Source organism: Phycodurus eques, chromosome 8 (assembly GCF_024500275.1).
Source record: "Phycodurus eques isolate BA_2022a chromosome 8, UOR_Pequ_1.1, whole genome shotgun sequence".
Taxonomy (NCBI): Eukaryota; Metazoa; Chordata; class Actinopteri; order Syngnathiformes; family Syngnathidae; genus Phycodurus; species Phycodurus eques.
In genome coordinates, this window is record NC_084532.1 from 26,492,024 (window position 1) to 26,519,367 (window position 27,344).

The window sequence follows — 27,344 nt, forward strand, 5'->3', positions numbered from 1 at the left end:
CATTTTAATCAAATTGTTATTTGACTATAGTTTTTTTTTATTTTCCTACATTTAAGCTCAGTGTTAATGTTTAAACTGTGGTTCATGTTAGAGTGGCTTACGATAATAATAATAAAGTAATTTTTAGGAATAAAACGTAAGCTATGTTTTTGATGAACACTTACCTACTACCGTACTGTATTTTAATGTTGGCATGGAGGGTATTATTAAGTATTTTTTTGAGTTAAAAAAAAAAAAGGAGAACCACTGCTGTAGTTATTTACTTTGTATCCATGTGTTGTCTATGCTGATTCTACGATGTACTATGTTGTCACTGGGTGGTTCTACAGGAGCAAAGTCGAAGAGTTGTAAAAAAAAGAAAAAAAGACTTCCTTCTTCAGTGTTGTTGAGGGAGTAGCATCGAGGAGGACTCATTGGGAAAAAACAAACCTTCAGGTAAGACTTGACACTCACATTACGGACAGTAAACTGTTTATAAACTGTTTATAAAATTTATGCTATACTAAGGATGATATCTAGCATATCTGGTAACTTCAAGTCCAAACCAGGAATTTAATACAGTACAATGAAAAGCTTACACTGGTATGATATGTTTAGTAAAGATACTGCAGTCCAAACCAAGACCAAACCAAAGAAAGCAAATTCAATAAATTATGGGTGGGCCACCTTGGGTTTGTCATACAAAAATGTCCCAAAAGCGAAGTTGATTCAGCGCTTCATAGACCTCACAGGAAGTGTTATTAGAAATCATAAATATCGCTCAGGTGACTTCCTAAGGTGGGCCCTGATAGGAAAAAAAAAATAGGTTAACATCGGAAGTAATCCAAGAACTGTGATTATTGTGTTTTTCTTCCAGATTTCCACAGTGATGCATCTGTCCAAGGTAAATGATCAAATATTCTTAGACTTAATAATGATGCAACACTTGTAGACAGAATAAATAACATTACTCACAGGCATATATTCGTTATCCTCGGCAAAGAATGACTAATATTACAGCAGCTTATTGAGGAGTTTTGACCGGCTCCATGTATATCTGAATGTGTACGTATAGTGGCCAAGGCGCACACACCAGGAGGAGCAGCACAATGTCCATTGAAATGAAGCAAAAAAAATGGCATTCTTTACATTCTATTTAATAATGCCATTATTGTGTTTTTATAAAAGTACTATTTTTCTCTTATTAACATTTTTGCTGTTTTTGGGGGGGGGGTCAAAGCTGGTACAGATTAATGGCATACCACTGTACTTTGTTGATGCATCGACAATTACAGCCTCAAAATGGCTGAATCCTGAAGTATACATGTGATTTAGTTTTTCGCGTGTAATCCAAAAAAAACATTTTTCACATTGCCATTTTGTAGTGTTGTGTGTAGCACACTGTGGATGTTTGATTAATTAGGGGGAGTTCGTGTGGGTGGACACCGAGGCCGGCGTGCCCATCGGAGCCCAGGTGAAGGTGACCGACACGGGACAGTTTCAGCTCATCGACGACGAAGGAAAGGTAATATATATATATATATATATATATATATCTTAGCTATATCATTAAAACAATTTTATCTCCTTTTTTTAAGTGTAAAATGATCCCAAACTTTGGACGATGTCTGTCTTTTATTCGCTCATTCCTCGTGGCTTGTCGCTAAATGAGTCTCTAGTAACATTAATCTGTGTGCAAAAATCATCACCGCAAAGTCCCACATTATAGCGAAAAATCTACGGTGTAAAATTAAATACGGACAATTTTAAAAATCAATGATACAATCAGACCGTGAAAAGTGAAGCGCAATGTGACGAGGGACGGCAGTATATTTACCGAATAAATTCAAATATAAATATGTCGACTTCTCGATGACGTGTGTTGGCAAAATGATTTTCCAGGAACACAAGATCACCAAGCGTAACGAGGGCGGTCTGCGGCCCATGCACCCCACCTCGGTGCACGGCGTTGACGACATGATCCGGCTGGGGGACCTGAACGAGGCCGGTCTCCTCCGGAACCTCCTGATACGACACAAAGACGGCCTCATCTACGTAAGTCCATCACGCCCCACTTTTATGGAGGGACGTAATCGCCCTGCTGGAAGTGCTTTCTTCTCCGCTCTGGACTTTGCCCCTCTCTCGGGGTTTTTATCACTCGTCTCCATGGCGACCGATCAGCCTCTGCTGCGAAAAGGAAACCGGAGTGAGATCAGGAAACGTTTTGTCACGTGTCGTTCAAAAGACTGTAAATGTCCGTCAACATAACCACCGGTTGGGCTGGACGGCCATTACCACAACGGGCATCACTCGCTCCCTCCAATGTTTACCTGTCTGCTATGGTAGGCGGCATATGTAATACCCCCTAAAATTCTGTTTTCCTTTTAATTCAAAACAAAGAAATATATTATATTTTTTCTAATTTTACAGCATTTAGTTAGATGTTACCCTCTCCTGTCCCTTACCCACCTCAGAGCCCAGCTCGTCGAGGCAGTTGCCCCTCAGACCTGAACCTTTTTCCCTTCAAAAACTGACGTTTGCGTTATCCTCGTGTGTGAATGGTCAGAGTGATGTCTGATGGGTCAAATCAACGCAGCCTACTCGAGCGCTAAGGTGGCCCTAAAGCACAGGTGTCAAACTCAAGGCCCGGGGGCCAAATCTGGCCCGCCGACTCATTTTATGTGGCCCGCGAAAGCAAATCATCAATGTCAACTTTGGAAGTTGACATAGATGATTCTTGCTCAAATTCTCATATATAATAAATAGGATTGTTGAGCTATTGCAAGCATTTTTTGTTTACAGTTGAACAAACTATTACCTTTGACTTCTGATTTCAAAACTAGGTATCCCTCAATTTGTTCAACGAGCGATCGTGTGTGCTTCCAGACGTACACGGGCTCCATCCTGGTGGCGGTGAACCCCTACCAGCTGCTGCCGCTCTACACGGCCGATCACGTGCACCAATACACGGACCGGCGGCTGGGCGAGCTACCGCCGCACGTCTTCGCCATCGCAGACAGCTGCTTTTTCAAAATGCGCCGCAACCGCAGGAACCAATGCTGTGTCATCAGGTTGGAGGGAACCTTTGGGTTCTTTCTGTGAAAGTGACAAATGTAGTTTCTTTACCCCGCCTCTTTACCTGTTTTCTGAGGGGGGCTGGAACAGATTAATGGCATTTCAGTTCATTTCAATGGGGAAAGTTGATTTGAGATTATTTGAGTAATAAGTATGGTCCCAGAACCAATTAAACTTGTAAATCAAGGTACCACTGTAATAATATTGCCACCGAATGCTTGGCTCATAAAGGTGACACCTGTTTTGGGTCACTTTCTAGAAATATGCACTTGGAAAAACCTTGCTGTCCTATTTTATTTCTTTTGACATGCTTTTTGTTAAACACTTTTGAACTGTAACCCCCTGCTTTTATCACCTCAAAAAATATTACTAAACTTGGGTCGATGTTATCTTATTCTGAACGAGAAAGGATCATTCATGGTTTTGTCTGCTCCCATTTTGACGATAGTGAACACGGCATGTTGCTGGTTCGGCATTTTCAAATGCGCCTGTTTAGCGGATTGTTTGGGGAAACCTATCCTCGCTAGTTTCCCTGCTCAGGCCAAGGCAACTTCTAAAATAAAAATATTTGCTGCCAAAGAACTATGTTGAAAGGAGAGGGAGGAGCTTCATTTAGTCAGACCGTAGCCTTAACGATAAAAAAAAAGTGCTTTGCCACCATCTTGTGGCATCTATAGGCAATTACAAACTTTTCAGTTACCTGTCAAATTACTTGGTGATTTTTCACTATTTGGAATGCACAGAATAGCGAGGGTTCACTGTATACTGTTTGTGACTGTATTTTAAACATGGGAAGCACTTTGTGAGTCCTCTCTGTGAGAAGTGCTATATTAATAAAATGTATTTGATTAAGATTTTGTGTGTTGTGCCACCACAGTGGCGAATCAGGGGCCGGCAAAACGGAGAGCACCAAACTGATGCTGCAGTTTCTCGCGGCGGTGAGCGGCCAGCACTCCTGGATTGAGCATCAGATTCTGGAGGCCAATCCCATCTTGGAAGGTAAGGCACACCAGGGGTTTTCCTGGCTCAAATTAAGGAAGAGGTTCCAGTTTTCATGATTTTGAAGCTTTTAGAACCAGAGGTTGCCACCGACAAGTTTGATAGACAGAAAAAAAAACCTTGAGGCGGCACGGTGGTTGAGTTGTTAGCTCATCCGCTTGACAGTTCTGAGGTTGGGGGTTCATATGCGGGCTACGGCCTGTGAATGTGAGTGTTTATGGTTGCTTGTCTATATGTACCCTGCGATTGGCAACCCGAGTGAGGATAAGCGGTATAGAAAATGGATGCATGGAAAAACCCTGCATTCTCACTTCCTCTAATGATACCTCGCAGCCTTCGGGAACGCCAAAACCATCCGCAACGACAACTCCAGCCGCTTCGGCAAGTACATCGACACCAACTTCACCAAAGGGGGCGCCATCGAGGGGGCTCGCATCGAGCAGTACCTGCTGGAGAAGTCCAGGGTGTGTCGCCAGGTGGGCACCAGAACCACTAGAAAAGAACATCTGCCGAGCTGTTCTGAAGTTGAAGAACGTTTGCTTTCCAGGCACCCGAGGAAAGGAACTACCATGTTTTCTACTACATGCTGATGGGAATGCCAGCCGAGCAGAAAAAGATCCTTTCGCTGGGGAACGCCGCCCAGTATAACTACCTGACCATGGTACTGAACCCCCTAAAGAAGGATTGCTGGTCCAGGGACAGATGTGGCAACAGTACTCACATCCTGTACCATAACTAGAAGTCCAGATATTTGTCTTTTAAAAAAAAAAAAAAAGTATAAGTACTGATTCAAGTCCTTTAGCAAATGGCGAAATATATTGGACTCTGAAATGTAGTGAAGTACAAAAGTAACGTTTGGTTTTACGAGTCTTTCAGCTTGTTCATGGCCATGTAGACAGTCTGTACTATTGGTTAAAGTTTTTAATTAACATCAGTTTGTGTCATTGTTAACCCTTCGAATTCCAGTTTCTTTGAACAAACTGCAGGTTGTTAAACAATCTAAAAATGATTTAAAAAAATATATATATATATTTCCAGTACCACCTTTTTTATATATATTGCTAAGAGGATAGTCTTTCTACAGTCAGCAGAGGGAGCTTGCACTCGCAGAAAGTAAAAATAATAAGCCGTCCGAAAAAGAAATACTTAAGATACCTGAAAAGGTTACTTAAGCACAGTAAGGAAGTATTCATATGTGGTTACAGCCCACCACTGTCCATGGATTGACACGCACTTTTGTACTGTACGACCAGGGGAAGTGCACCACCTGCGAGGGTCGTGACGACATTAAGGAATACGCTCACTTCCGCTCGGCCCTCAAGATCCTCATGTTCAGCGAGAACGACACCTGGGAAATCTGCAAGCTGCTCGCTGCCATCCTGCACATCGGGAATGTCAACTTCGAAGGTGAGGGAGGCGTAAAGCTGGCATGTTTGTACGTTTGTAAAGTCTTGGTCCTGTCTTTGTCTCAGCTCCTCAAATACTTGGTCTTGACTTGGTCTCAGCTACTTGAAATCTTTGTTTTGATTTGGTATTGGCTCCTCAAAGCCTTGTTCTTGACTTAGTCTTGGCACCTCAAAGTCTTGGTCTCAACCTCTCAAATTTGGGGCTTCGACTTGGTCTCACCGCTCAGAGTTGTGGGTTTGACTTGGTCTGGGTTCTTAAAAGTCTTAATCTTGTTCTCAGCTCTCAAATATTTGGTTTCTATGTGGTCACAAATCCTCAAGATATTCGTCTTAGGCTTCTTAAAATCTTGGTCTTGACTTGGTTTCAGCACCGTAAAGTATTGGTCTTGACTTGGTGTCAACCTCTTAAAGTCTTGATCCTGACCTAATCTCAACCATCAGTCTTGTTCTAGACCTGATCTCAACCCATCAAATTCTTGGTTTTGGCTCTCAAAGTCTTGGTCTCGACTTGTTCTTCACTCCTCTTCTTCTTGGGTTTTACTTGTCTATAAATCCTCCTAAAAAAATACTGCCCGCCATTTCAGGAACCATCGTTAACAACCTGGAAGGCTGCGAAATCCTGGACTCATTGCATTTTGACATGGCCAGCCAACTTTTGGAGGTGAGTAGAAATATTTGATAGTAAATGCAAAATAGTTGCACTAGTAGTAGTCTACAGTTAACAAGGCTTCTTGTGATTGCCCTTGTCCTTCAGGTGGACCCTAAAGTTCTGGAGAAAAGCCTGAGTCAGCGTTCCTTCATGACCATCAGGGAGAGCGTGAGCAAAGTTCTGACCTCGACACAGGCCTTGGACGGCAGGGACGCGTTTGTCAAGGTAACAGGAAGTTGAAAATGTAGGATTTTGTTGGAGAATGTAATTACTGTGATTCAAAATACCCAATTTGGCCATCAGAATCAGAATCAGAATCATCTTTATTTGCCAAGTATGTCCAAAACACACAAGGAATTTGTCTCCGGTAGTTGGAGCCGCTCTAGTACAACAAACAGGCAATTTACAGAACACTTTGGGGACATAAAGACATTGACAAAAAACAATTGTGCAAAAAGATGCAGAGTCCTCTAGCACTTAGTGCAGTTCGAACGACTAATATTGCAATAGTCCGGTGCAATGACCATTGTGCAAAGGGCGCTGAGACTTCAAGGAGTGTATGCGGTTTAAAGTGACAAGTAGTGCGATCATCTGGGACAATGTCGGTTGTGCAAATGTTACAGATACTCCTCAATCAGTGTGCAAATGGAGCAGATGCTACTCTGGCATGAGTGGCCAGTATATGCAAATAGTGCAGCATGGCGAGACAACTACAGTGAGTGCACAAGTAATAAATAATTGGCCCCACAGAAATGTGACAACGAACTCAAGTCAAAAAATTGCCAGCTTGTTGTAATGGAATTATAGGTTAGGTATTTAAGAAGTTGATCGCAAGAGGGAAGAAGCTGTTGGAATGTCTACTAGTTCTAGTTAGCGTTGATCGGTAGCGCCTACCTGAGGGAAGGAGCTGGAAGAGCCGGTGACCGGGGTGCAGACGGTCCGAGAGGATTTTGCACGCCCTTGTCTTAGTTCTGGCAGCGTGCAAGTCCTCAATGGTGGGTAGGGGGTTACCGACAATCCTTTCAGCAGTTTTGATTGTCCGTTGCAGTCGGAGCTTGTCCTTTTTTGTAGCAGCACCAAACCAGACTGTGATGGAAGAACACAGGACCGATTCGATGACCGCTGTGTAGAACTGTCTCAGCAGCTCCGGTGGCAGGCCGTGCTTTCTCAGGCTCAAAATGTGATGAATTATTGCTGCCAAGAAGGACATTTTGGAGATTTCTACAAATGCAATTATACCAGACCTTTATTCTGGTCTAAATCCTTACTTGGTCCGGTCTTGTTCTTGACTTCTTCTTGGCGCCTCAAAATCTTGGCCTTGACTTGATTTCCTCAGAGTCTTGGTTTCGACTTGACCTCAACCCCTTAAAGTCTTGACTTGATCTTGACTCCTCAAAGTCTTGAGGACTCTCACCGGGTTTTGAAGTGAGGGGATAGAGGTAATCTCAATAACATGCTTTGAGTACAAGTACATGCAAGCCCTCTTATTGTGTGTGTATGAACGCATCACAAGGGTGTGTGTATGTGTGTGTGTGTGTGTGTGTGTGTGGACCTCTTGTGCTTCGGTGCACACACTTTATGACAGAAATTATTCTCTTTACGGTCGACCAGGCTATTTACGGCCGTCTTTTCATTTGGGTGGTGGACAAAATCAATGCGGCCATTCACAAGCCGCCGGGGGAGTCCGACGAGGTTAGGCAGTCCATCGGCCTCCTCGACATCTTCGGCTTCGAGAACTTCAGCACAAACAGGTCAGTGTTCTCCTTCTTGAGAGTCCAATGATTCCGGAGCTTTTTTGTTTACGTCATGTATTCATCCGCAGAAGTTGAAAAATGTATCAAGCATATTTATTTATATAACCTAAGGAGTAGAAATGTACATATATCTGTGAGCAAATGTAGGAACTAAAAGTAAAAAGTCGCCAGAATAATAAATACAGTGGTTCAGTGGTCAGAGGGCCCCAATTTAAGAATTTTTCTAATTACAATGCTGTTGCTTCGGTGATTTATTTGTGAGCCAAACTCTGAGCTACGAGCAAGATTCAGATCTTCCGCAGCTCAAGTGGAAGTGCAAAAAATAAATGGGGCAATTAAGGAACTGCAATGCTCTCGCGCGCGGGCGAGGAGATTTGCCGAAGCATTTCAGACGTCTGTCGAACGGGACAAACACACAAATACAAAATGAGAACATTAGCTAGGAGCTGCTGTAGCCCACAACTCACATCCAGCCACTCACACGCAGACTAACCGGCATCACTCTCTCAGCCACACCCCTTAAAGGCACACATCCAACATAGGAATACAGTGGGCGATTAGGACTGAGCCCTGCCGTGAATAGCGAAAATCCGCGAGCAAATTGATGCCCCCCCCAAAAAGATTTATTGTACTCTAATTGCCACAAGATGGTGACAATGGACTACTTTAGGCTTAATGAAGCTCCTCAACACACGCCAACAGTTCCTTGGCGCCAAGATACCACCTGAACGGTACCAAAGAAATACAGGTCCAGCTCAGAGTGAAATAAATCCTTATTTTAAAAAATTATATATATGTATAATTTGGATGATTATAGCGTACAGCAAACGAAAACCCAAAATTTACCATCTCTAGAAACTAGAATATTACGTCACAATCAAGAAACAATAAGAATGATTTTAAAATTTGCCCCCCTCTATATAATGTATGAGTACTGAAAAACTTTTCTACATCAGAATCAGAATCATCTTTATTTGCCAAGTATGTCCAAAAACACACAAGGAATTTGTCTGCGGTAGTTGGAGCCGCTCTAGTTCAAGTGCAGCAAGTACAGTAAAGTATTTGTACTGGATTACTTCCCACCATTGCAGTTTCGAGCAGCTGTGCATCAACTACGCCAACGAGCAGCTGCAGCAGTTTTTCGTCAAGCACGTGTTCAAGCTGGAGCAGGAGGAGTACGCCCGGGAAAGCATCGTGTGGGAGCGCATCGACTACAAGGACAACCAAGAAACCTTGGACGTGCTCGCCAACAAGCCCCTCAACATACTGGCCCTCGTAGACGAAGAAAGCAACTTCCCCAAGGTACGAATTCACCCATTTTTTTTTAGGTCCTAACATTCCTGTTTCATGATCAGATCCAAAGTGTTTTTGTTGTTGTTTTATTTTTTGGGTGTGACTCTTCAGGGTACAGATACCACCATGCTCCAAAAAATGAATCAGGTCCATGGGAAAAGGAACATCTACATTTCCCCAAAGAACAACTACGAGACTCAGTTTGGAGTCAATCATTTCGCAGGCGTCGTCTACTACGACTCCAAAGGTAATGCTAAAAACTAACACGCGGTCCATTTGAAGGATGACAGGCCAACCCTAAAAGTCTGGCTCAAGTCATGGTTTTCAAACAGGGTTAGGGATTCTAAACCAGGGTTTGGATTTAAGGTTTCAAGACAGGATTAGTGTTTCAGGTTAAAACGTAGGATTTCTGGAGTGGATTAGGGAATCCAAAAAGTTAGTTCCAAGTTAGACTTTTAGGACAGAGTTATAGTTTCCAATTAGGGTATCAAGCCGGCACTAGGGTTTCAAGTCAGTGTTTCAAATTAGTTTTGCAGGAAAGTATTGTGGTTTAAAATTATTATTTCAGGCCTGGATTAGGGTATCAAAGGCTTGGTGTTTTGAATTAGGGTTTGAAGCCAAGGTGAGAGATTCAGGACAGGGTTTAGATAGTTTCAAACAAGGGTTAGCATTTTAAATTAGGGTTTCAAGACAGGGTTAGGGTTTCACATTTTGATTTCAGAACAGCAATAGAGTTTCACATTAACGTTTGAAACCAGGATTAGGATTTCGAATTAGGGATTCAGGACAGAGTTAGGGTTTCAATTGTGCTTTTCACTCAGAATCCAAAGCATTTTTCTGACTGCTGATGTTAATTTTATGGCGCTAATGTATCTGTCGGCCAAAGGGAAAAGCTAAGTAAGTCGCTGTTCCTCGAATAAAACAATTCCTGCAATCATCAATGCTTTTGTTATAAAGGTTTCCTGGAGAAAAACCGTGACGCCCTGAGCCCAGACCTCATCCAGTTGGTGGAGACGTCCAGCAACAAGCTGCTCAAGATGGTCTTCCACAACGAGATGTCCTCCAGCAACACCAGCACCAAGAACACATCCAACCCCAGGGTGGTCATCAACGCACCCAAGAACACACTAAGGGTCAGTTAGCATTAGCCACCAAGCTTCAACTAGCCAACCAGCTTTAGCTGGAATTCACCCTCATTTCAAACTCTAACTCTGGTTTCAAACCCTAACAATTGTTTGAGACCCTATTCCAAGCCTGAATCCCTCATTTGAAACCCTTACTTGGAATCCTCACCCTGGTTTTGAACCCTAATTTGAAACGCTCTCCTTTGTTTGAAACCCTAATCCAGGCCTGAAACCCTAATTTCAAACCATAACCCTGTCTTTACACCCTAATCTGAAACTCTAAATGTGGTGTCAAACCCAAATTTGAACCCCTAATCCTTGCTCGAAAGCTTAATCCAGGTTCGATGGCTCATACCCGTCCTCAATCATTAACCATACCTTCAAACCCTAATGTGAAATTCTAACCCTTATCTGAAATCCTAATGCAGGTCTGAAACCCTAATATGAAACCCTAAACCATGTTTGAAACCCTAATAAACCCTGATTTGAAACCATAACCTTGTCCTGAAACCCTAAACCTGATTCAGTGAAAGTACTGTAATAGTAAGAATGTCCTATTTTTCTGTGTGACAGCAAGCCAACGACAGCAAGAAGCAGGTTCCCACGCTCAGTGGCCAATTCCGTCAATCCCTGGACTCCCTGATGAAAACTCTGATGGCGTGTCAGCCATATTTCATCCGCTGCATCAAACCCAACGACTACAAGAAGCCGATGGTCAGCACAACACAACACAACACAACACAACACAATACAATACACAACAACCGCACAAGAACCTTCTCGCATTTGATTTGTGTGTGTATTTTTGTGTGTGTGTATATTCAGCTGTTTGACAGAGAGCTGTGCCTGCGTCAGCTGCGTTACTCAGGCATGATGGAGACCATCAGGATCCGCAAAGCCGGCTATCCTGTACGCTACACGTTTGATGAGTTCCTGGACCGCTACAGGGTTCTTCTCAAGACCTACATCTGTGACCCACGAAAGGTGCGTGGACTGATTCTGATTCTGATTTGACTCTATCTCACCTCTTGAATTATTGGTCTCAACCCTTCAAAGTTTTGGTCATGACTTATTTTTGGTTCCTTAGTCTTGACTTGACTCCTCAAATTATTGCTAGTGCCCCCTCAAAATTATTGGTCTTTGCTTGATCTTGGCACCTCAAAGTCTTGGTCTTGGCTCATTATCAACCTTCTATCAACCGTGATCTTTTTCTTAACTTGGTTTGGTCCCCTCAAATTATTGGCCTTTACACTTATTGATTTGGTCTTGGCTCCTCAACCCTCAAATTCTTGGTTTAACTTGGTGTCAACCTTCAAATTCTTTGTCTTGGTCTTGATTAGACATCTTGGGCTTGACTGTCAGCTTTTCAACATCTTGGTTAGGATCCTCAAAGTCCTGGTCTTGTTTTGGTTTCAGATCCTGAAAATATCGATCTTGGTCAGTCAAGTCTCCAACTCTGGGTGTTGACTTATTTTACTCTTGACTTCTTCTCATCTCCTTAACATCTTGGTTTGACTCCTCAAAGTCTAGGTCTTGACTTATTATTGGCTTCTCAATGTCTTTGGTTTGAGTCGGCCTAAACTCTTTAATTTCTTGGTCTTGGCTCCTCAAAGGCTTGGTCTTGACTTGGTCTAGAGTCCTAAAAATCTTTGTTTGGCTCCTTATGGTCTTAGTGTTGACTCAGTCAACCCATCATATTCTTGTTCTGGATGTGGTTTTGGCTCCTTAAAGTATTCTTTGACTGCGTGTGAACAGGAAAGCAAAGAGAAATGCTGCGAAAGTATCTGTGAGTCCGTGCTGGCTGGAGAGGGCGACTGGAAGACAGGAAAGACAAAGATCTTCCTGAAGGTGAACTGTGGTTTGTAAGGGAAAAAAAAGAATGAAAACAAAGCAAAACAAACTCTTTTAAAATCACAACAAATGGCCCTCAGGACTTCCACGACACCATGCTGGAAGTGGAGCGGATGAAGGAACTGCACACCAAGGCACTTTTGATCCAGAAGGTTCTACGAGGCTACAAATACAGGTATAAAGTATCAAAAATCATTTGCATAAATTCTGTCTGTCTCTTATTGAGTCATTTTTACTGTACGTCTGTTTGCAGGAAACAGTTCCTGAAGAAAAAAGCAGCTGCTCTTGTCATTCAGAAGCACTGGCGAGGACACAAAGGGAGACAAGTGTACCGGGTGGTAAGTCAAAGGAACTTTATATTGTTATTATACACTACTTAGTAAAAGTTTTGAATGAAATTTAAGGAGAAACCTAAAATGCACTATAACCGTTACAGTTGAATTTGTGAATGTCCAACTGCTTAGTTTCAGGACGTTTTGCACAACTTTCTGTTCTTCAACAAGGAGCTGAATGGCAAAATTCACAACAGGTGTTTGAGACATTTCAAATTTCCAAGGACATCCACTTCTGTGACTTTCTGTGACTCTTCCAGTCTCTCTGTATTGCTTTTGCTACCAGCTGAGGACACTGTGACACTTCAAAACTCAGCGGCCGCTTTCCCCCTGAGAGCATCCTGTTTGAAGCCTCACCGCTGATCTCATCGTGTTATAAGCAGGTTGCCACAGAAATAGAGAGAGACTGGAAGAGTCACAAAAAGGCATACGCATTGACATCCATGGAACTGCATTGGTCCATGCACGGATCAGTTTGCAGTTCAGCTCCTTGTTAGAGAACAACAAGTTGTGCAGAAATTGAAACATTGAACAGTTGGACATCTGCATTCAAAAGTTTCAAGAGGAACGGTAACGGTAAAGTTCCCCTTTAAAGGTTATAGAGCATTTTTGATTCATCCTGAAATTTTAGCCAAATATTTATTTTTGGGAGTAGTGTGTATTATTGCTATTGACTACCGATAATGAAATCCTATCACTCTTCATGTGATATATCTTAGGTCCAGAAGGGCTTTGCCAGGCTGCAGGCGCAGATTCGGTCGCGCCAGATGCACCTACAGTACAAGAAGAAGCGGCAGGCGGCCATCTTGCTACAGGCACAGGCGAGGGGCTACGTGGCCCGCAAGGACTGGAAGCGCAAGAGGGACGCAGTGGTCCTCCTGCAGGCGCACACCAGAGGCCTGCTGGCCAGGAGGGCTCTCAAGAACATGAAGAGAAACGTATGACCTTTGTCAACACCTGTGTTCTGACACATTGTAAATGTATTTGAAGGTCATTATAACACAGATGTCCCAATTTGAAAAGTTTTTTTCAACCGAAGACCACAAAAAAAAAAACTTTTCAAGTCAGGCTTTCACAAAAGCGTTTGAAATTAGCGTTACAAGTCTGGCATAGAGGGTTTCAAATGTGTGTTTTCAAACAAGGTTTACAATTACAAATTAGAGTTTCAAGACAGCGCTAGGGGATCACAGAGTATGCCAGAGGTAAGGGTTTTTATATAGGTAAGGTATTTATATAGCGCCAAATCACAACAGAAATTGTGTCAGGGCACTTTACACATGGAGCATACTCAGTAGGGTTTCAAGATACAATTAGGACTTTCAAGACAGAGTTAGGGTTTCAAACAAGGTTTACGGTTTTAAAGTAGGATTTCAAGTCAGGGGTCAGGTTTCATACCTGGATTAGGTTTTAAAATTAGGGTTTTCAAACAAGGTCTAAGGTTTTAAATAAGAGTTTCAAGCCAAATGTAAGGTTTCAAAGTATGGTTTCAATCTAGGGTAAGGATTTCAAAGTAGGGTTTCAATACACAGTTAGGGTTTCAAACCAGAATTCAAATTTCAAACAGGAGATAATGTTTCAAATTATGGTTTCAAACCTGGATTAGAAGTTCAAACGAAGGTTAGAGTTTCAAATAAGGGTTGCAAAACAGGATTGGTGTTTCAAACCGGGATAAGGGTTTCAAACAAGGGTTAGGAATTCAAATTAGGGTGTCAAACCAGGGTGAGGGTTTCCAGTTTTAGTTTCAAACAATTGGTTAAGGTTTCAAATGAGGGTTTCAAGACACAGTTCAGTTTTCAAACAAAGGTTTAGGGTTTCAAATTAAGGTTTCACAGTGAATGTCAGTTAATGAGTGAGGCATTAATAACTATATCTTTATATGGATCTGTCGATATGTTTGTGTAGATGTATCTGTCCGCCAAAGAGAAAGAAGCCGAGCGTCAGGTCATTCTGGAGCGCCAGAAGCATCTTGAGGACGTGCTGAGGCAGAAGAAGGAGATGGAGGCCCAAGCCCAGTCTGAGTCCATCATGGACCAGCAGATGGACGACATCTTTGGCTTCCTGCCTGTCATGGTGGGGGGTCAAGAGGGGCAGGCGCCTGAAGGGTTCGAGGTGAGGACCCACAAATCTCTCCAAGTCCTGCTTTGATGTCAACCCTTCATTTATGTGTGCTTGCAAGACTTTGGAGAGCAAGCGGGTTCTCCTGGAGGAGATCGACATTGACAGTATCTCCATTCAAGATGAAGACCTGCATGAAGAGGACCAGGACGACCTGGACGAGTACCCCTTCTCCAAGTTGGCGTCTATGTACTTCCAGGGCGGTGCGTCGCCTTCGCACATCCGCCAGAGGCTGAGACGGCCGCTGCTCTACCACGAGGACGAGGGAGACGTCTTGGTGCTTCCTCCGCCACTAACAGCGCATTCCAGACTGGCTGGGAAGTCGGTAGTTTCCCTGCTTGGCAGCTAACCAGCTGCCAGATAGCGCGAGTAGCTAACATAGCAGTCTATATCTTCCATCCATCCATCCATTTTCTGAGGCGCTTCTCCTCACTAGGGTCGCGTGCGTGCTAGAGCCTATCCCAGCTGTCATTGGGCAGGAGGCGGGGTACACCCTGAACTGGTTGCCAGCCAATCACAGGGCACATACAAACAAACAACCATTCGCACTCACATTCACACCTATGGGCAGTTTAGAGTCTCCAATTAATGCATTGTTTTTGGGATGTGGGAGGAAACCGGAGTGCCCGGAGAAAACCCACGCAGGCACGGGGAGAACATGCAAACTCCACACAGGCGGGACCGGGGATTGAACCCGGGTCCTCAGAACTGTGAGGGTGACGCTCTAACCAGTCGGCCACCGTGCCGCCCTATATCTTCCTACTGATGTTTAAAAAAAAAAAAAAAAAAAAAAACACAAAAAACATAAAGTGACAAGTTGCCTATATGGTAACTAACCAGTTGTCTGCAAACTAGAGGCTAGCGCGAGAAGCTAGCATAGCACTCTACATCTTCACACTCCAGTAAAACAGAAAAACACTCACATTTTTGATCGCAAGTGACAAGCAGTTAGCTCATGGCTAGATCTCAATTTACATATTTAAACCAAATGTAAAACACAAAAAAACACTAATGTTCTGTTTCCAAGTGACAAACATGGTAGTTAACCAGGAAGTGGCTAGTGTGCTAGCTAGCACCTGGAAGAAGAATCGAACGTAAGAGTGTTAGAAGCTAATGAAGCGGTTTAAATCCTAACACTAATGTAATGTAAAATGTTAACACATAATACGCATTAAACACTACCTTTTGAAGACAATAACAAGCAGACAGCTGACCAGTCAGCGGCGAGCTAACGACAAGCTAGCAAATAGCTCGTTAGCAACTTCCCAGTTATCTGGAATGCAGCCCCATTCATCTCACTAGTTTAGTTGGTTCCCTCATAATGTCATCATTTGGTTGTTCCTGTTCCTGTGTGGTTACCAGGCCTCGTTGACAGTCTGGTGGATCATCCTGAGGTTCATGGGAGATCTTCCCGAGCCCAAGAACCAGTTCCAGGTCCAGGGAAGTTCCTCGCAAGAACGTGTTCTCATCCAGGACGTCATCAACAGAAAGGACAGACGTCTGAGCCACTTGGTCGGGCTGGATCAGGTATAAGGCCTTTGGAATACATCACAAGTGGTGTAGTTGTAACATGCCTGGGATAGATTCCACTGCTGAACCAGTTTGCTGCCAATTCTGTATTTGTTCCAAAAAGAACAACACCGATTTATGGAATACTCTCTTACTATTACAATGTATACACACCCTGCGGTTGACTGTCTACCAGTCTAGGGTATAGGAGTTCAGCATCCCCGCAACACTGAATAGGATGAGCCCCTTTCACACTGGGCATCCAAGATGCCCAGTGAAAGGAGCCGACACAGAATTAGGTTGAAGTCGACCGGCAAATTTCTTGGCTTTGGAGGCAGTACCCGAGGCATCGAAAGCCTGAGTTGGTTTTTAAGTTTTAAAGTTAAGATTTCAAGCCCGGGTTCAGGTTTCAAGTTAGTGTTTCAAATTTGGGGTTCAGTCCCAGGGTTAGGGTTTCAAACATGTCTAACGTTTCAAAGTTGAGTTTGAAGCCAGAGTTAGGGTTTCAAATTAGGCTTTTAAAATGGGTTTAGGTTTTTAAAGTAGGGCTTCAAGGCAGGTTTGAGTTTTAAAGACATGGTTAGCGCGTCAAGTTAAGAGTTATAAGACAGCATTAGGTTTTCAAGCCATGGTTAGGGCTTGAAGTTTAGGGTGTTAATACAAGATTAGGGGTTCAAAGTAGGGCATCAAGTCGGAGACAGGGTTACAAGTATCTCTGATACAGCAATTTTGAAAAGGCTCTGCATTGAAAGGGGCCTTTGTATACACCTCTTTTTGTTTTAGCGTGTACTCCGGAACAAAAAGGGCCCACAGCCTTCTCCTGTCCAGGAGGAGTCCACTCCCAACAGAAAGGTCTCCATCTTCACAGATCTCCTGTCTAGAAACAAGAGGGCTGCTCCGGGCGAGGCACCCCCAAACGCCAAGATCTACACCGTCCCTGAAGGGAGCCCTCGGACTAGGAAGGGCTCCACCTTCACAGACCTGCTGTCCCGGAGTCGGAAAAACTCTAACATTCAGGAAAATGGAATCCCCAAATCCTCATCCAGCTTCCGAAAACCCTCCATTATCATGGAAGAGGTGAGACCAAGACCTATAAACTGTTCTTAGACTTTTTCTATGTTAGTTTCCTGTTAATAGAGTATTTCACCAGGTTGTCACATGTCCAGGTAGCGGTGGCTTCAGTGACACGACTAGTAAACAAAACCTTCTATGTCATCTAACCAAGGCAGAACAATTAAGAAAACAGTATAAATGGCTTGAATGAGAATTTTAGCCTTCTTCCATACCGCTGTAGTTGGAATATATGACGTGTCAGTTGATTAATGGATGTTACGTGGGGTAAATTGCTTAAAAGGGAGAACAAACGATGGCCTTAATTTACATTTTAACAGCAAAAATTAATGGGACAGACGTGCTCTTTTGACTCGGAAATGAATAGCATGCTGTAGAGCAGATGTTAGGTTGCAGGCTCGCCATATTGTTTTGCTAACTGACTCAAAGACAAGCCAATCAAACATTTTATGCATACTGTATCCGTGAGAAAATCTTTTTCACAAACCTGATGGTGGGGGTTTGGTTCTTCGTCGGTCCCTTTTGAAGTGCCTAGTCCACCACTATGCAGTCTCACAATATTTTTAGTACAAATATTTACAACATCTACTCGATTTTTCCTCCTCATGCACAAATTCCGCTGGATTAATGTTTATTTACTGTGTGTGTGTGTGTCTGTGTGTGTGTAAGGGGGAAACTAAACCTTTTGGGGCAGAAACACAACCAGGTTTAATGGTCGTTTCAGTTCAACTCAGTGGTGGTGACTCTTTCTCCACCTGGAAGTACCCTGGCTTCATTGTTTACAGACATTGTGAAAATGTCTGTATTCTCATTAGTCTGAAGATCAGCCGGACGTGTCCAAGGCTCCCACCCTAGAGACGGTGAAGGAAGACAGTGGCGACGTCCTGATCGGTGAGGGTCCCACCCTGGACCGGCCGTTGACGTCTCTGGAGAAGCTGCACATCATCGTGGGCTATGCCATAGTCCGACGCGACCTCAGGGATGAGATCTACTGCCAGATCTGCAAGCAGTTGCAGGACAACAACAACCGCAATAGCTACTTCCGAGGATGGATCCTGCTCTCACTCTGTCTGGGTGTCTTCGCGCCGAGTGAACAGATTCTAAGGGTGAGGAGGCCATTTTGATACTCTGAGAGGCTATTTTGACACTCTGAGACACCATTTTAACATGCTGAAATTTTACATCAGAGAAGAAGAAGAAATCCTCATATTTAATGTTATTGTATGGAAAGACCAGACTTCCATTACAATGTTAGAGTACCAGGGACACCCCAACCGGGAATGCCTCGGTCTGTGAATCTCTGCTTTAGAAGTCCACTGTTGCTAATTCCCCCCCTCTGCTCTCCTATTGGGACAGTACATCCAAAGTTTCATCCGCTCCGCTCCGAGTGGCTATGCCTCCTATTGTGCAGAGAGGCTGCGTCGCACCCTCACCAACGGTGTGCGGAGGGAGCCCCCTGCCTGGCTCGAGCTCCAGGTACTGGGACTGATACGATTTTGCGCTAAGCTTCACAGAGCAGGTTTACAATTTTTTTGTTATCTGACAGGCAACCAAGACGAAGAAGCCAATGGTGGTGTCTGTCACGCTCATGGACGGACGCTTGGTCAACCTTCCCGTGGATTCGGCGTCCACATCCAAGGAGATCTGCCAGCTCCTCGCCAACAAAGTCAAACTGAAAGACACGTTTGGCTTTTCCCTCTACGTGGCTCTGTATGAAAAGGTGAATATCGGTCAGAGGTGTGAGTAAGTCACATCCGATATGTACAAGTTATAAGAAAGTCTTAAGTCTTAGCCTTCAAGTTTCAAAAGTCCCATGTTACTGTTGAAAAAGAACTCAAACAAGTCGAGTCCCCATTAAATTTCAAGCAAATTAACTCAATTCATTATTATCAAGTCATAAGTCAAGTTATATAGGCTTGCTCAGTCACAACATATTGTATAGCTGTGCATAAGCCACTTTGCACTCAGTATCTGTCCTTGCGTTACATAGTTGTACTAGCACAGTCACAATCACTTACCATAGTTTTTTTTTTTAATGGTTCCAAACAACTCTCCGTATTGTCTATTCAGTTGCAAATATTGCTCGTCATTATCTTTTTTTCCCAATTTAATCAGAAACGTAATCCTTGACTCCAAATAATCTTCGGCTCGCCCCCCTTGATACTCGCTTCACTCTGCACTCTGCATCAAAGTTTAATGGTGGGTTGCCAGGTTTACTCACACTGCACAAAAATAACTCTTCTTTCAAAACTTAGTTCAAAAACAAAAGTAATGGCATATATTGTCTTGTGGACAATGTCAAATGTAAGCAGGAAAGACTTGTCAAGTCATGTAGTTTTAGTCAAAGTCTTTCATAGGTTTTAGCCAAGCAAGTCCCAAGTCCAAATACTGGCGACTTGACTCGTGTCAAGTCAGGACTCAAGTCTCCCACCTCTGCTTTCAGTGATAGCTTATTTGGGTTCAAAGTCCAGGTAAGATGGCCATATCATGTGGACTCTTGTTACCAAGGTGTGGGCCATGGGCGGCGGCCGTGAGCACGTGATGGATGCCATCTCCCAGTGCGAGCAGGAGGTGAAGCGGCGCGGCGGGCAGGAGCAGCATGCACCCTGGCGCCTATTCTTCCGCAAGGAAATCTTCACGCCCTGGCACGACTGCTCCGAGGACAAGACTAGCACGGAGCTCATCTACCTGCAGGTCGTCCATGGCCTGAAGTTCGGCGAGTACCAAGCGGAGAAGGTGAGCTTGGACCAGCCTGCATGATGCTGATGATCCATCAGCAATCTTTTTACTTTTTGTGTTCCCTTATGAACTCTTCGTAGGAAGATGATTGTGTCCACCTCGCTGCCAAGCATCTCTATATCAAGCACGGCTCAGATAACAGCAGCGTGGCGGTGAAGGAGGCGGTGCAGGGCTGCATCAGCAACTCCCTGCTGGAGGCCAAGTCTGAAGCCAAATGGGTTCAAATGGTTAGCACGGCCCATGCTCAGGTCAGTCACGTTCCTCTGATGTTCCTGTGAGCCCACAATGTCTGATGTTGGGCGTCTTTCGTGCCAGGGTTCCTACCTAAGTTCCCTGCAAAAAGTGGATTCGGTGAAAGCGGAGATAGTGGACTACGCCCGTGAAAAGTGGCCCATCTTCTTCTCCAGGTTCTTTGAGTTGGTGAAAGTGTCAGGTAGGACTCTTATCACTCAGACATCTATGAGTAAAGAACTTTAATAAAGAGGAATAGAGGCTGTATTCAAACGATAGGGAGATCACACGCCTCAGACACACTGGGAATACTCTGGAGAAGAACCCGGCCGAGAGTCGAACCTCAGGTATAGAAGGTGCAATCAGGTTTTCTTCCTGGTCATGCAACACTGGAGGGGATTTGGTGGTGGAAATTGAAAATGCTCTTTTCCAGAGACCCTGTCAGTCATGGTCCCTTGCATCTTCATAACTTTTACCTCCTTTGTGGGAGTTACCAGGCCATTCCACAGGTGATCAGCAAAAGTTAAATCAAAGCAATTGAACTCTTCTTGGTTGTCGAAGCTATTTAATCTTCAATCCAAAAGGCTTCTTGATTCCTAAATTGTAGGTGTGCAGTTGACATATAATTCAGGACTGAAGTCTTTTGGCATGTTTCTAGGTCCTCCACTGTCAAAGAATAAGTTAATCGTGGCTGTGAACTGGACTGGCCTCACCTTCCTGGATGAGCGAGAAAAGAGGCTCCTGGAACTCTCTTTCTCAGAAGTCACTGGCGTTAACTGCACAAGGTAGAGACTAAAAAACAAGAAGGGATTTGACGGTACTCCGTACCTAAAAGCTAATGGCATCTTGACTTATCCAGAGATCCTAAAGGCCCAACGGTGTCTTTGCTGACTCTGAAGGGAGACTTCATGCTGAGCGGATCCATGGCCGAGGACATGGCCGAGCTAGTCACCATGTTCCTCAGCGGACTGACGGAGCGCTCGCAATATGCTGTGACCTTGAAGGAGATGGATAAGCAAGGTTTGTCACAGCATCACTGGCGTTGTTCATTGAAAACCCCTAACGATGTCTGTCCTTCTGACAGACGACCCAACGTTCCTCAGTTTCAAGAAGGGCGAGCTCATCATCATACTCCAAGACAATGAGTTCTCGCAGCAGCGTGGCTGGATAAAAGGGAAAAATGACCGTACGGGGAAAACGGGGGCCGTTCCCATGGAGGCCATCTTAATCCTGCCGACGCTTAGCAAACCCACAAATGAAGTCATGGTACAGAGACAGTCAGGATGATGCAGTACATCTTCTCTGAGCTGGTTTTGTATTGTTTTAATTTGGGTTTTCCATCTCTATGTCAGAGCCTGCTCAACCTGTCCCCCAACCAGCGGAAGACCATACTAGCCAACCAAAAAGACACTGACACAGTTGAGAGAATAGCACCAGTTACCCTGAGGGAGTTCTCACTCGAGTACTTCAGGTAATTTGACCGTTGTTCGTGACAACCTTGATCTGCCCCAGGAGGATCCAGGAAAGATCTTTTTGTCCATGATTCTATAGGCAGCCCGCAAAGGATTTGAACCGGCAGGTGATGTCACGAAATGCTGCCCCTGAGAGGCTGTGGTTGAACTCACGTGAGCCCATCAGACAGCCTCTTCTTAAGAAGCTGGTGGGCAACTCGGAGCTGAGCCATAACGCCTGTCTGGCCTTCACCGATATCCTTTTCGCATCCCCACAAATTTAGAAATTGCATCACCAGAATCCAAATGTTCCTTTTGCTTCCTTGACTCCCTGTGCACCCATCCTAAAGTATATGGGCGATTACCCAACCAAGCAGATGCAAAGTCCCCTCGAACTCACCGACCAAATCTTTGGGCCTGCCACGGAAAAAGAGATCCTCAGAGACGAGATATACTGCCAGATTATGAAGCAAATGAGCAGCAATAACAACCGGTAAGGTGCAGTAACATTTTTGCGGTTCTTGGGTTGGTACTTTTCCCCCTCATGTATCACAATGAACTACTGTTATTCATTCATTTGCAGGTTCAGCTTGGAGCAGGGGTGGCAGCTGCTGTGGTTGTGCTGTGGCCTCTTCCCTCCCAGTCAGTCACTTCTGAAGCATGCCCAGCGGTTCCTGGAGTCACGGCGCCGAGAGCCACTGGCCTCTGACTGCCTGCAACGACTGCAGAGCTCTTTGAGGTCAGGAAAAGCCCCGGGTGGTTCTCGTGGCTGGTTATTGAGGTTTACTAGCACCCAAGACCTGTGGAGGTTCAAAATATACATTAATGCAAACAACGTTGGTGAACATAAACATGGGATATAGAGTTCCAATGGTGGAACACAAACAGACGCTCATGACACAACACTGAAGTGGACACACACAACACAGTGGAACATAAACATAAACACAAACACACACAGAATATTGCATCTATGTTTATGTTCATCAACAAGAATCTTCTGCTTGTTCTAGCGTCAGGTTACATCATCAAGTCACCGAGGCTGACCAGCACCTCAGAACCGACTGTAAAACTTCTGTGTTTTTTATGGTTTTGATTGACTTCTGACGTCTCTGTCCCTGCGCAGGATGGAGCCCAGGAAGCTTCCGCCACACCAGGTGGAAGTGGATGCTATCCAGCAGAACAGCACACAGATCTTCCACAAAGTCCACTTCCCCAATGACACGGGGGAGGTACGACAAACTCCTCTCGCACGCTTGACACTGCAGAAGAACCTTACTGTGTGTCCCCCGTGTGCAGATCTTCGAGGTGGCGACCAGCACCAAGATCGGGGATCTCATCAGGAACATTTCCAACAAGCTGCAACTGACTACAGCCGATGGCTTCAGCATTTTCATTAAGACGCAAGACAAGGTCCTTTGATACATTTCTTTTAACGCCGTGCTGAAGAATTTCCAGTGGCCTTAAAGAGTCGTTTTTCATTGTAGGTCCTCAGTCTGAATGACAGCGACTACTTCTTTGACAGTCTGAGGCAGATCACAGACTGGTCCAGAAAGACCAAACGCATTAAAGATGGTAATTCTTGGACACTCTTGATGACTTTCTCCATGTACATTTTATGAGCATGTTTGTGGGTTCTGCAGGTGGTCAGGTCAGCATGCCCTACCTGGTCTTCTTCATGAGAAAGCTGTGGTTCAACGTGATCCCTGGCAGAGACCTGGAGGCAGACCTAATCTTCCACTTCCCACAGGTGAAACGCAGAGAAACACTAAAGTCACAACACTAAAGAACCAGACGGCACAGTTGGTACTTGTGAAATTTGGCAGGTGTGTCTATCGTGGAAGCCACATCCCTGCAAAGACGTGTTTGACGTGACTATTTTAGGATGAGTTTTGTCTGTTTCCAGGTTGTTTTTTTTTTAAAAAACAAACATTTTCTGGAGATTTTGTCTGATTGCTATCAAATTTTTAGAACCAGACTACATGTTTCGTGTTTGTGAAATATGGCAGACGTGTCTATCATGAGTGCACCAACAAAAAAAGTCTCAAGAAGCCAGGTCTGAAAAGACAGGGTGGCTACCAATGTGGCTCAAAGTGGCCATTTTCCCTGGGTTCTTCAAAGAAGAACTTATCCTAGATGATTGTTACCAAATTCCTAGACCCAGACCCAAACTTCATAGTTTGTGAAATTTGCCAGGGGTGCCTTGACTCACAAAAAAGCCACGCCCAAAAAGACACAAGAAGTCTGCCATTTGGTTATGAAGCAACCATTTTAAGCTCGAGTATAGCGGTCGAACTCTAAGCTCATTTCTTAAAATTCAAACCCTGTTTCCTTTGTAACACGAATTTGGTAGGCATGTCTATCGTGAGTAGACCCCCAAAAAAGTCTCAAGAAGCCCTCCGTGAAAAGACACAGGAAGTGTTCCATATTGGTCCAAAGTGCTTTAAGGCTCAGTTTTGGCCATTTCCAGGGGCCCTTCAAAAACCAACTCCTCCTAGAGATTTTGTTTTTCCAATTCCCACCAAGTTCCTAGAACCAGACTGTACTGCTGCGCTGTTTGTGTCTTTCAGGAAGTCCCCAAGTACCTGAGGGGCTACCACGTGTGCACCAAGGACGACACGGTCCAAATCGCCTCCCTGCTCTTCCGCATTAAAGTCGGTAACGACAAGAGTCAATTTGTGACCATCCCCAAGATGCTGAAGGAATTGATACCCGGTGACCAGCTCAAGACCATGTCTGAAAACGAGTGGAAGAAGGTACGACTGTGGTATTTAACTGCTGAGTCTGTTTAAAAACAGCAGCACATACAGTCTTTCCGACAAAGTGCATCTTGTAAAGGAGTTCCCTGTGAAGAATTAAAGATGATCTTTACGCATCTTTAACAATGATTAGTGTTCCAGTAGACTTGATTGGTCGACAGCGTTCTGTACGTCCGTGTTTGTTTTCCACAATGTTGTGTGCATCCATGTTTAAGTTCCACAATGCTGTTTGCGTCTGTGGTGATGTTCCGCAATGTTGTGTACATCCGTGTTTGTTTCGCATTGCTGCGCGTGTCCTTGTTTACGTTTCCGGGAACGACGTGACTGATTGTTTTTGTTCTGATGACATCAGAGCATCGTGGCATCTTTCAACAAACAAGCGGGAATGACTGTGGAGGAAGCAAAGGTGGCGTTCCTGAAGGCGGTTTGTCGCTGGCAAACGTTCGGCTGCGCTTTCTTTGAAGTGAAGGTGATCCCCTCGCATCCCCCTCCATTCGCACATCATTGCTTCCCATAGTGACAACCATGAAGACGTGTTCTCGTTTGACGTCATTTCAGCAAACATCCGAGCAAACTTTTCCGGACATTGTGCGGATTGCCATCAGCAAGCAAGGACTCACCATCATACACCCCAAAACCAAGGTCAGACAGATGCTTTAATGGAATGAGGATGAATGTCCTCCATGTATTTAATGTATTTGTTCCCTCGTGTAGGAAGTGTTGGCGAACCACCCGTTTAATCGCATTGCCAGCTGGTGCAGTGGGAGCACGTATTTCCACATGACCATTGGCAGCTTGGTGAAGGGCAGCAAATTCCTGTGCGAAACGTCGTTGGTAAGAGCTTTTTTATCACCCTTTTGTCCATGTACGTAATAAGCAACCCTTCTGACTTCCAAATAAGGACTATTGAAATTTTAGGGTCATTTTGGCCATTTCTAATGGTTCTTCAAAAACAAACTTTTCCTCGAGATTTTGTCCAATTGCTACCAAATTTCAAGCATTTGAGCATAGTGGCAGTGTTTGATCACTCGTCATAAAAGGCAAAACTCTAATCACACCACATTTTTGGGAAATTTAGCCCTCAAATCAATGGGGACCGTCAAAGAAAAAACATTTCCTAGAGATTTGGTCTGATTGCTACCAAAATTGATGGATTGCCAACACTAAATGGTGAGGAATTTGAGTTTTTGTCATTGCGTGTGGGTAGAGCATGGCGGCATACTCGCCATGAAACAGAAAACTCTAATAACCAAAATATTTGGAAAATTCAGCCCCCAAAGCCAGTTTCCCTGAGCAATATGAAATTTGGTTGAGATGACTATCATGTGGAGGCACATGAAAAAGTCTCAAGAAGCCAAGCCTGAAAATACACAGGAAGTTTGCCATTTTGGTTTGAAGCAGACATTGTAGGGTAAATTAAGCTATTTCCAGGAGTCCTTCCTTCAAGGTTGTTCGAGAGGTTTCGCCCAAATTGCTACTAAATTTGAACCATGTATAGATGATGGATTGCGACAACAGTTTGCAAAGAATTTGAGTTTCCACCATTGCGTGTGGAGCATGTCGCCAAAGTTTGATGACTCGCCATAAAACAGGAAGTGCGAACTCTACAATTTAGAAAATTCAACTCCCAAAGCCAGTTTCACTTGGCAACATGAAACTTACATGTTCATTATTATTAGGTCACGCTTTGAAAAGTCTCAAGAACCCACACCTGACAAGCTATTTCGGTTAAAAGAAGCATATTTAGGTTCATTTTAGCTCTTTCTGAGCCAGGCTCCTTCAAAGACAAGCTATTCATTTTGTCTGATCGACAGCCAATCGTAACCACTTATACAAAACAGACAATGGTAAACTGTGAATCATTTCATTTTTGGTCATTGCATGTGAGTGGAGAAATAGCAGTCACGTTTAATGACTCGCCATAAAACCTAGACTAGCTCCAAACAAGAGGGAATGTTGTGAATGTTGTCATACTTACTGTGTGTACGTGTCCATTTCGTCCGATTAAATTGCTGTGTGGTCTTTGTCAAAAAGGGCTACAAGATGGACGACCTCATCACCTCCTACGTCAACATGTACATGCAAGAGAGGAGGCCGGTGCAGAGCAGGAACCAGCGCTTCAATTGACGCCTGCACGTCCAGCTCGACTTGACTCATCACCGCGTATGGAGACAAATGATTCTCAAAAATAAATATGTACTTTACCTACGAGCTATTGCATGTGCCAAGGCATCACAAGCATATGCTATAAATAACTGAAATATGATGTGATAGTCTGTGAATGTTTCGCAACTCTACTGCAGGAAGTGCTGGAATAGATAGTAAGTATTTATTCAAGTCCCTTGAATAACGTTCATTACTTTGCTTGAGCTGATTCGATTCCTGACAAATAAACGTTCATTTTGCGCACAAAGGTTAAATGTTTTCCTCCGTATTTATCATCTAACTGCCCCAGAAGCTTTCGGGTTCTGCATTTCCGTCATTTTCAGGTCACGTGAGATCAATTTTTAAAACCTTAACCCCTCATACAAACCTTCACCCCTCATACAATTGCGAGTGCCGTTTATGAAGAACACTGATGAGGACGAAAGGTACGCAACAGGCTGACTTTTACAGGTAATAACATCTTTTATGCAGCGCTATAGTAGAATACCTGGCATTTTCCACCTGGTACCTTGTACAGAGAAACATCTGACAATGACATAGCTGAGTCACCCTGCACCTCTTATGGCTAACGAAAGGCAAGAAGCTAGTTATTCTCAACTGGGTCGGGATCCATTATGGGTGCGTCGTGGACAGGAAGTAAAACGTCCCCGGTTTACGACGGTACGGACATATAGGATTTTGAGGTTACGAACGGCGCACAAGGAACTAGTTTGCACAGCGGTGTAAGAGTACGTGGCCACAAGGCATGCTTAGTTAGCGACATAAGCACTGTTTTGCATTTGATTGTTTTATATTCATGCCTCTCCCAAATTCCTAGGGCACAATTTGAGCGGTACTTTAA

At 44.1% G+C, this 27,344-nt stretch overlaps 1 protein-coding gene across 1 annotated transcript; it reads left to right on the forward strand.

The window, feature by feature from the left end:
• Positions 1–384: 384 nt before the first annotated feature.
• LOC133406498 (unconventional myosin-VIIa) lies at positions 385–27,333 on the forward strand. The gene is made up of 46 exons (XM_061684159.1): positions 385–435; positions 857–883; positions 1,403–1,504; positions 1,882–2,034; positions 2,866–3,050; positions 3,932–4,053; positions 4,387–4,529; positions 4,601–4,714; positions 5,307–5,460; positions 6,044–6,120; positions 6,214–6,333; positions 7,720–7,859; positions 8,954–9,164; positions 9,267–9,402; positions 10,113–10,288; positions 10,853–11,263; positions 12,035–12,127; positions 12,211–12,305; positions 12,384–12,468; positions 13,182–13,400; positions 14,365–14,571; positions 14,639–14,854; positions 15,940–16,104; positions 16,870–17,163; positions 17,973–18,263; positions 18,514–18,633; positions 18,704–18,877; positions 19,666–19,893; positions 19,977–20,144; positions 20,212–20,329; positions 20,786–20,912; positions 20,987–21,147; positions 21,212–21,393; positions 21,480–21,598; positions 21,679–21,833; positions 21,918–22,071; positions 22,162–22,317; positions 22,705–22,810; positions 22,878–22,991; positions 23,066–23,153; positions 23,222–23,328; positions 24,149–24,334; positions 24,690–24,806; positions 24,896–24,979; positions 25,052–25,171; positions 26,372–27,333. Exons 2-46 carry the CDS (start codon positions 869–871, stop codon positions 26,462–26,464), a joined length of 6,801 nt encoding a protein of 2,266 aa, XP_061540143.1. The 5' UTR covers positions 385–435; positions 857–868; the 3' UTR covers positions 26,465–27,333.
• Positions 27,334–27,344: the final 11 nt, after the last annotated feature.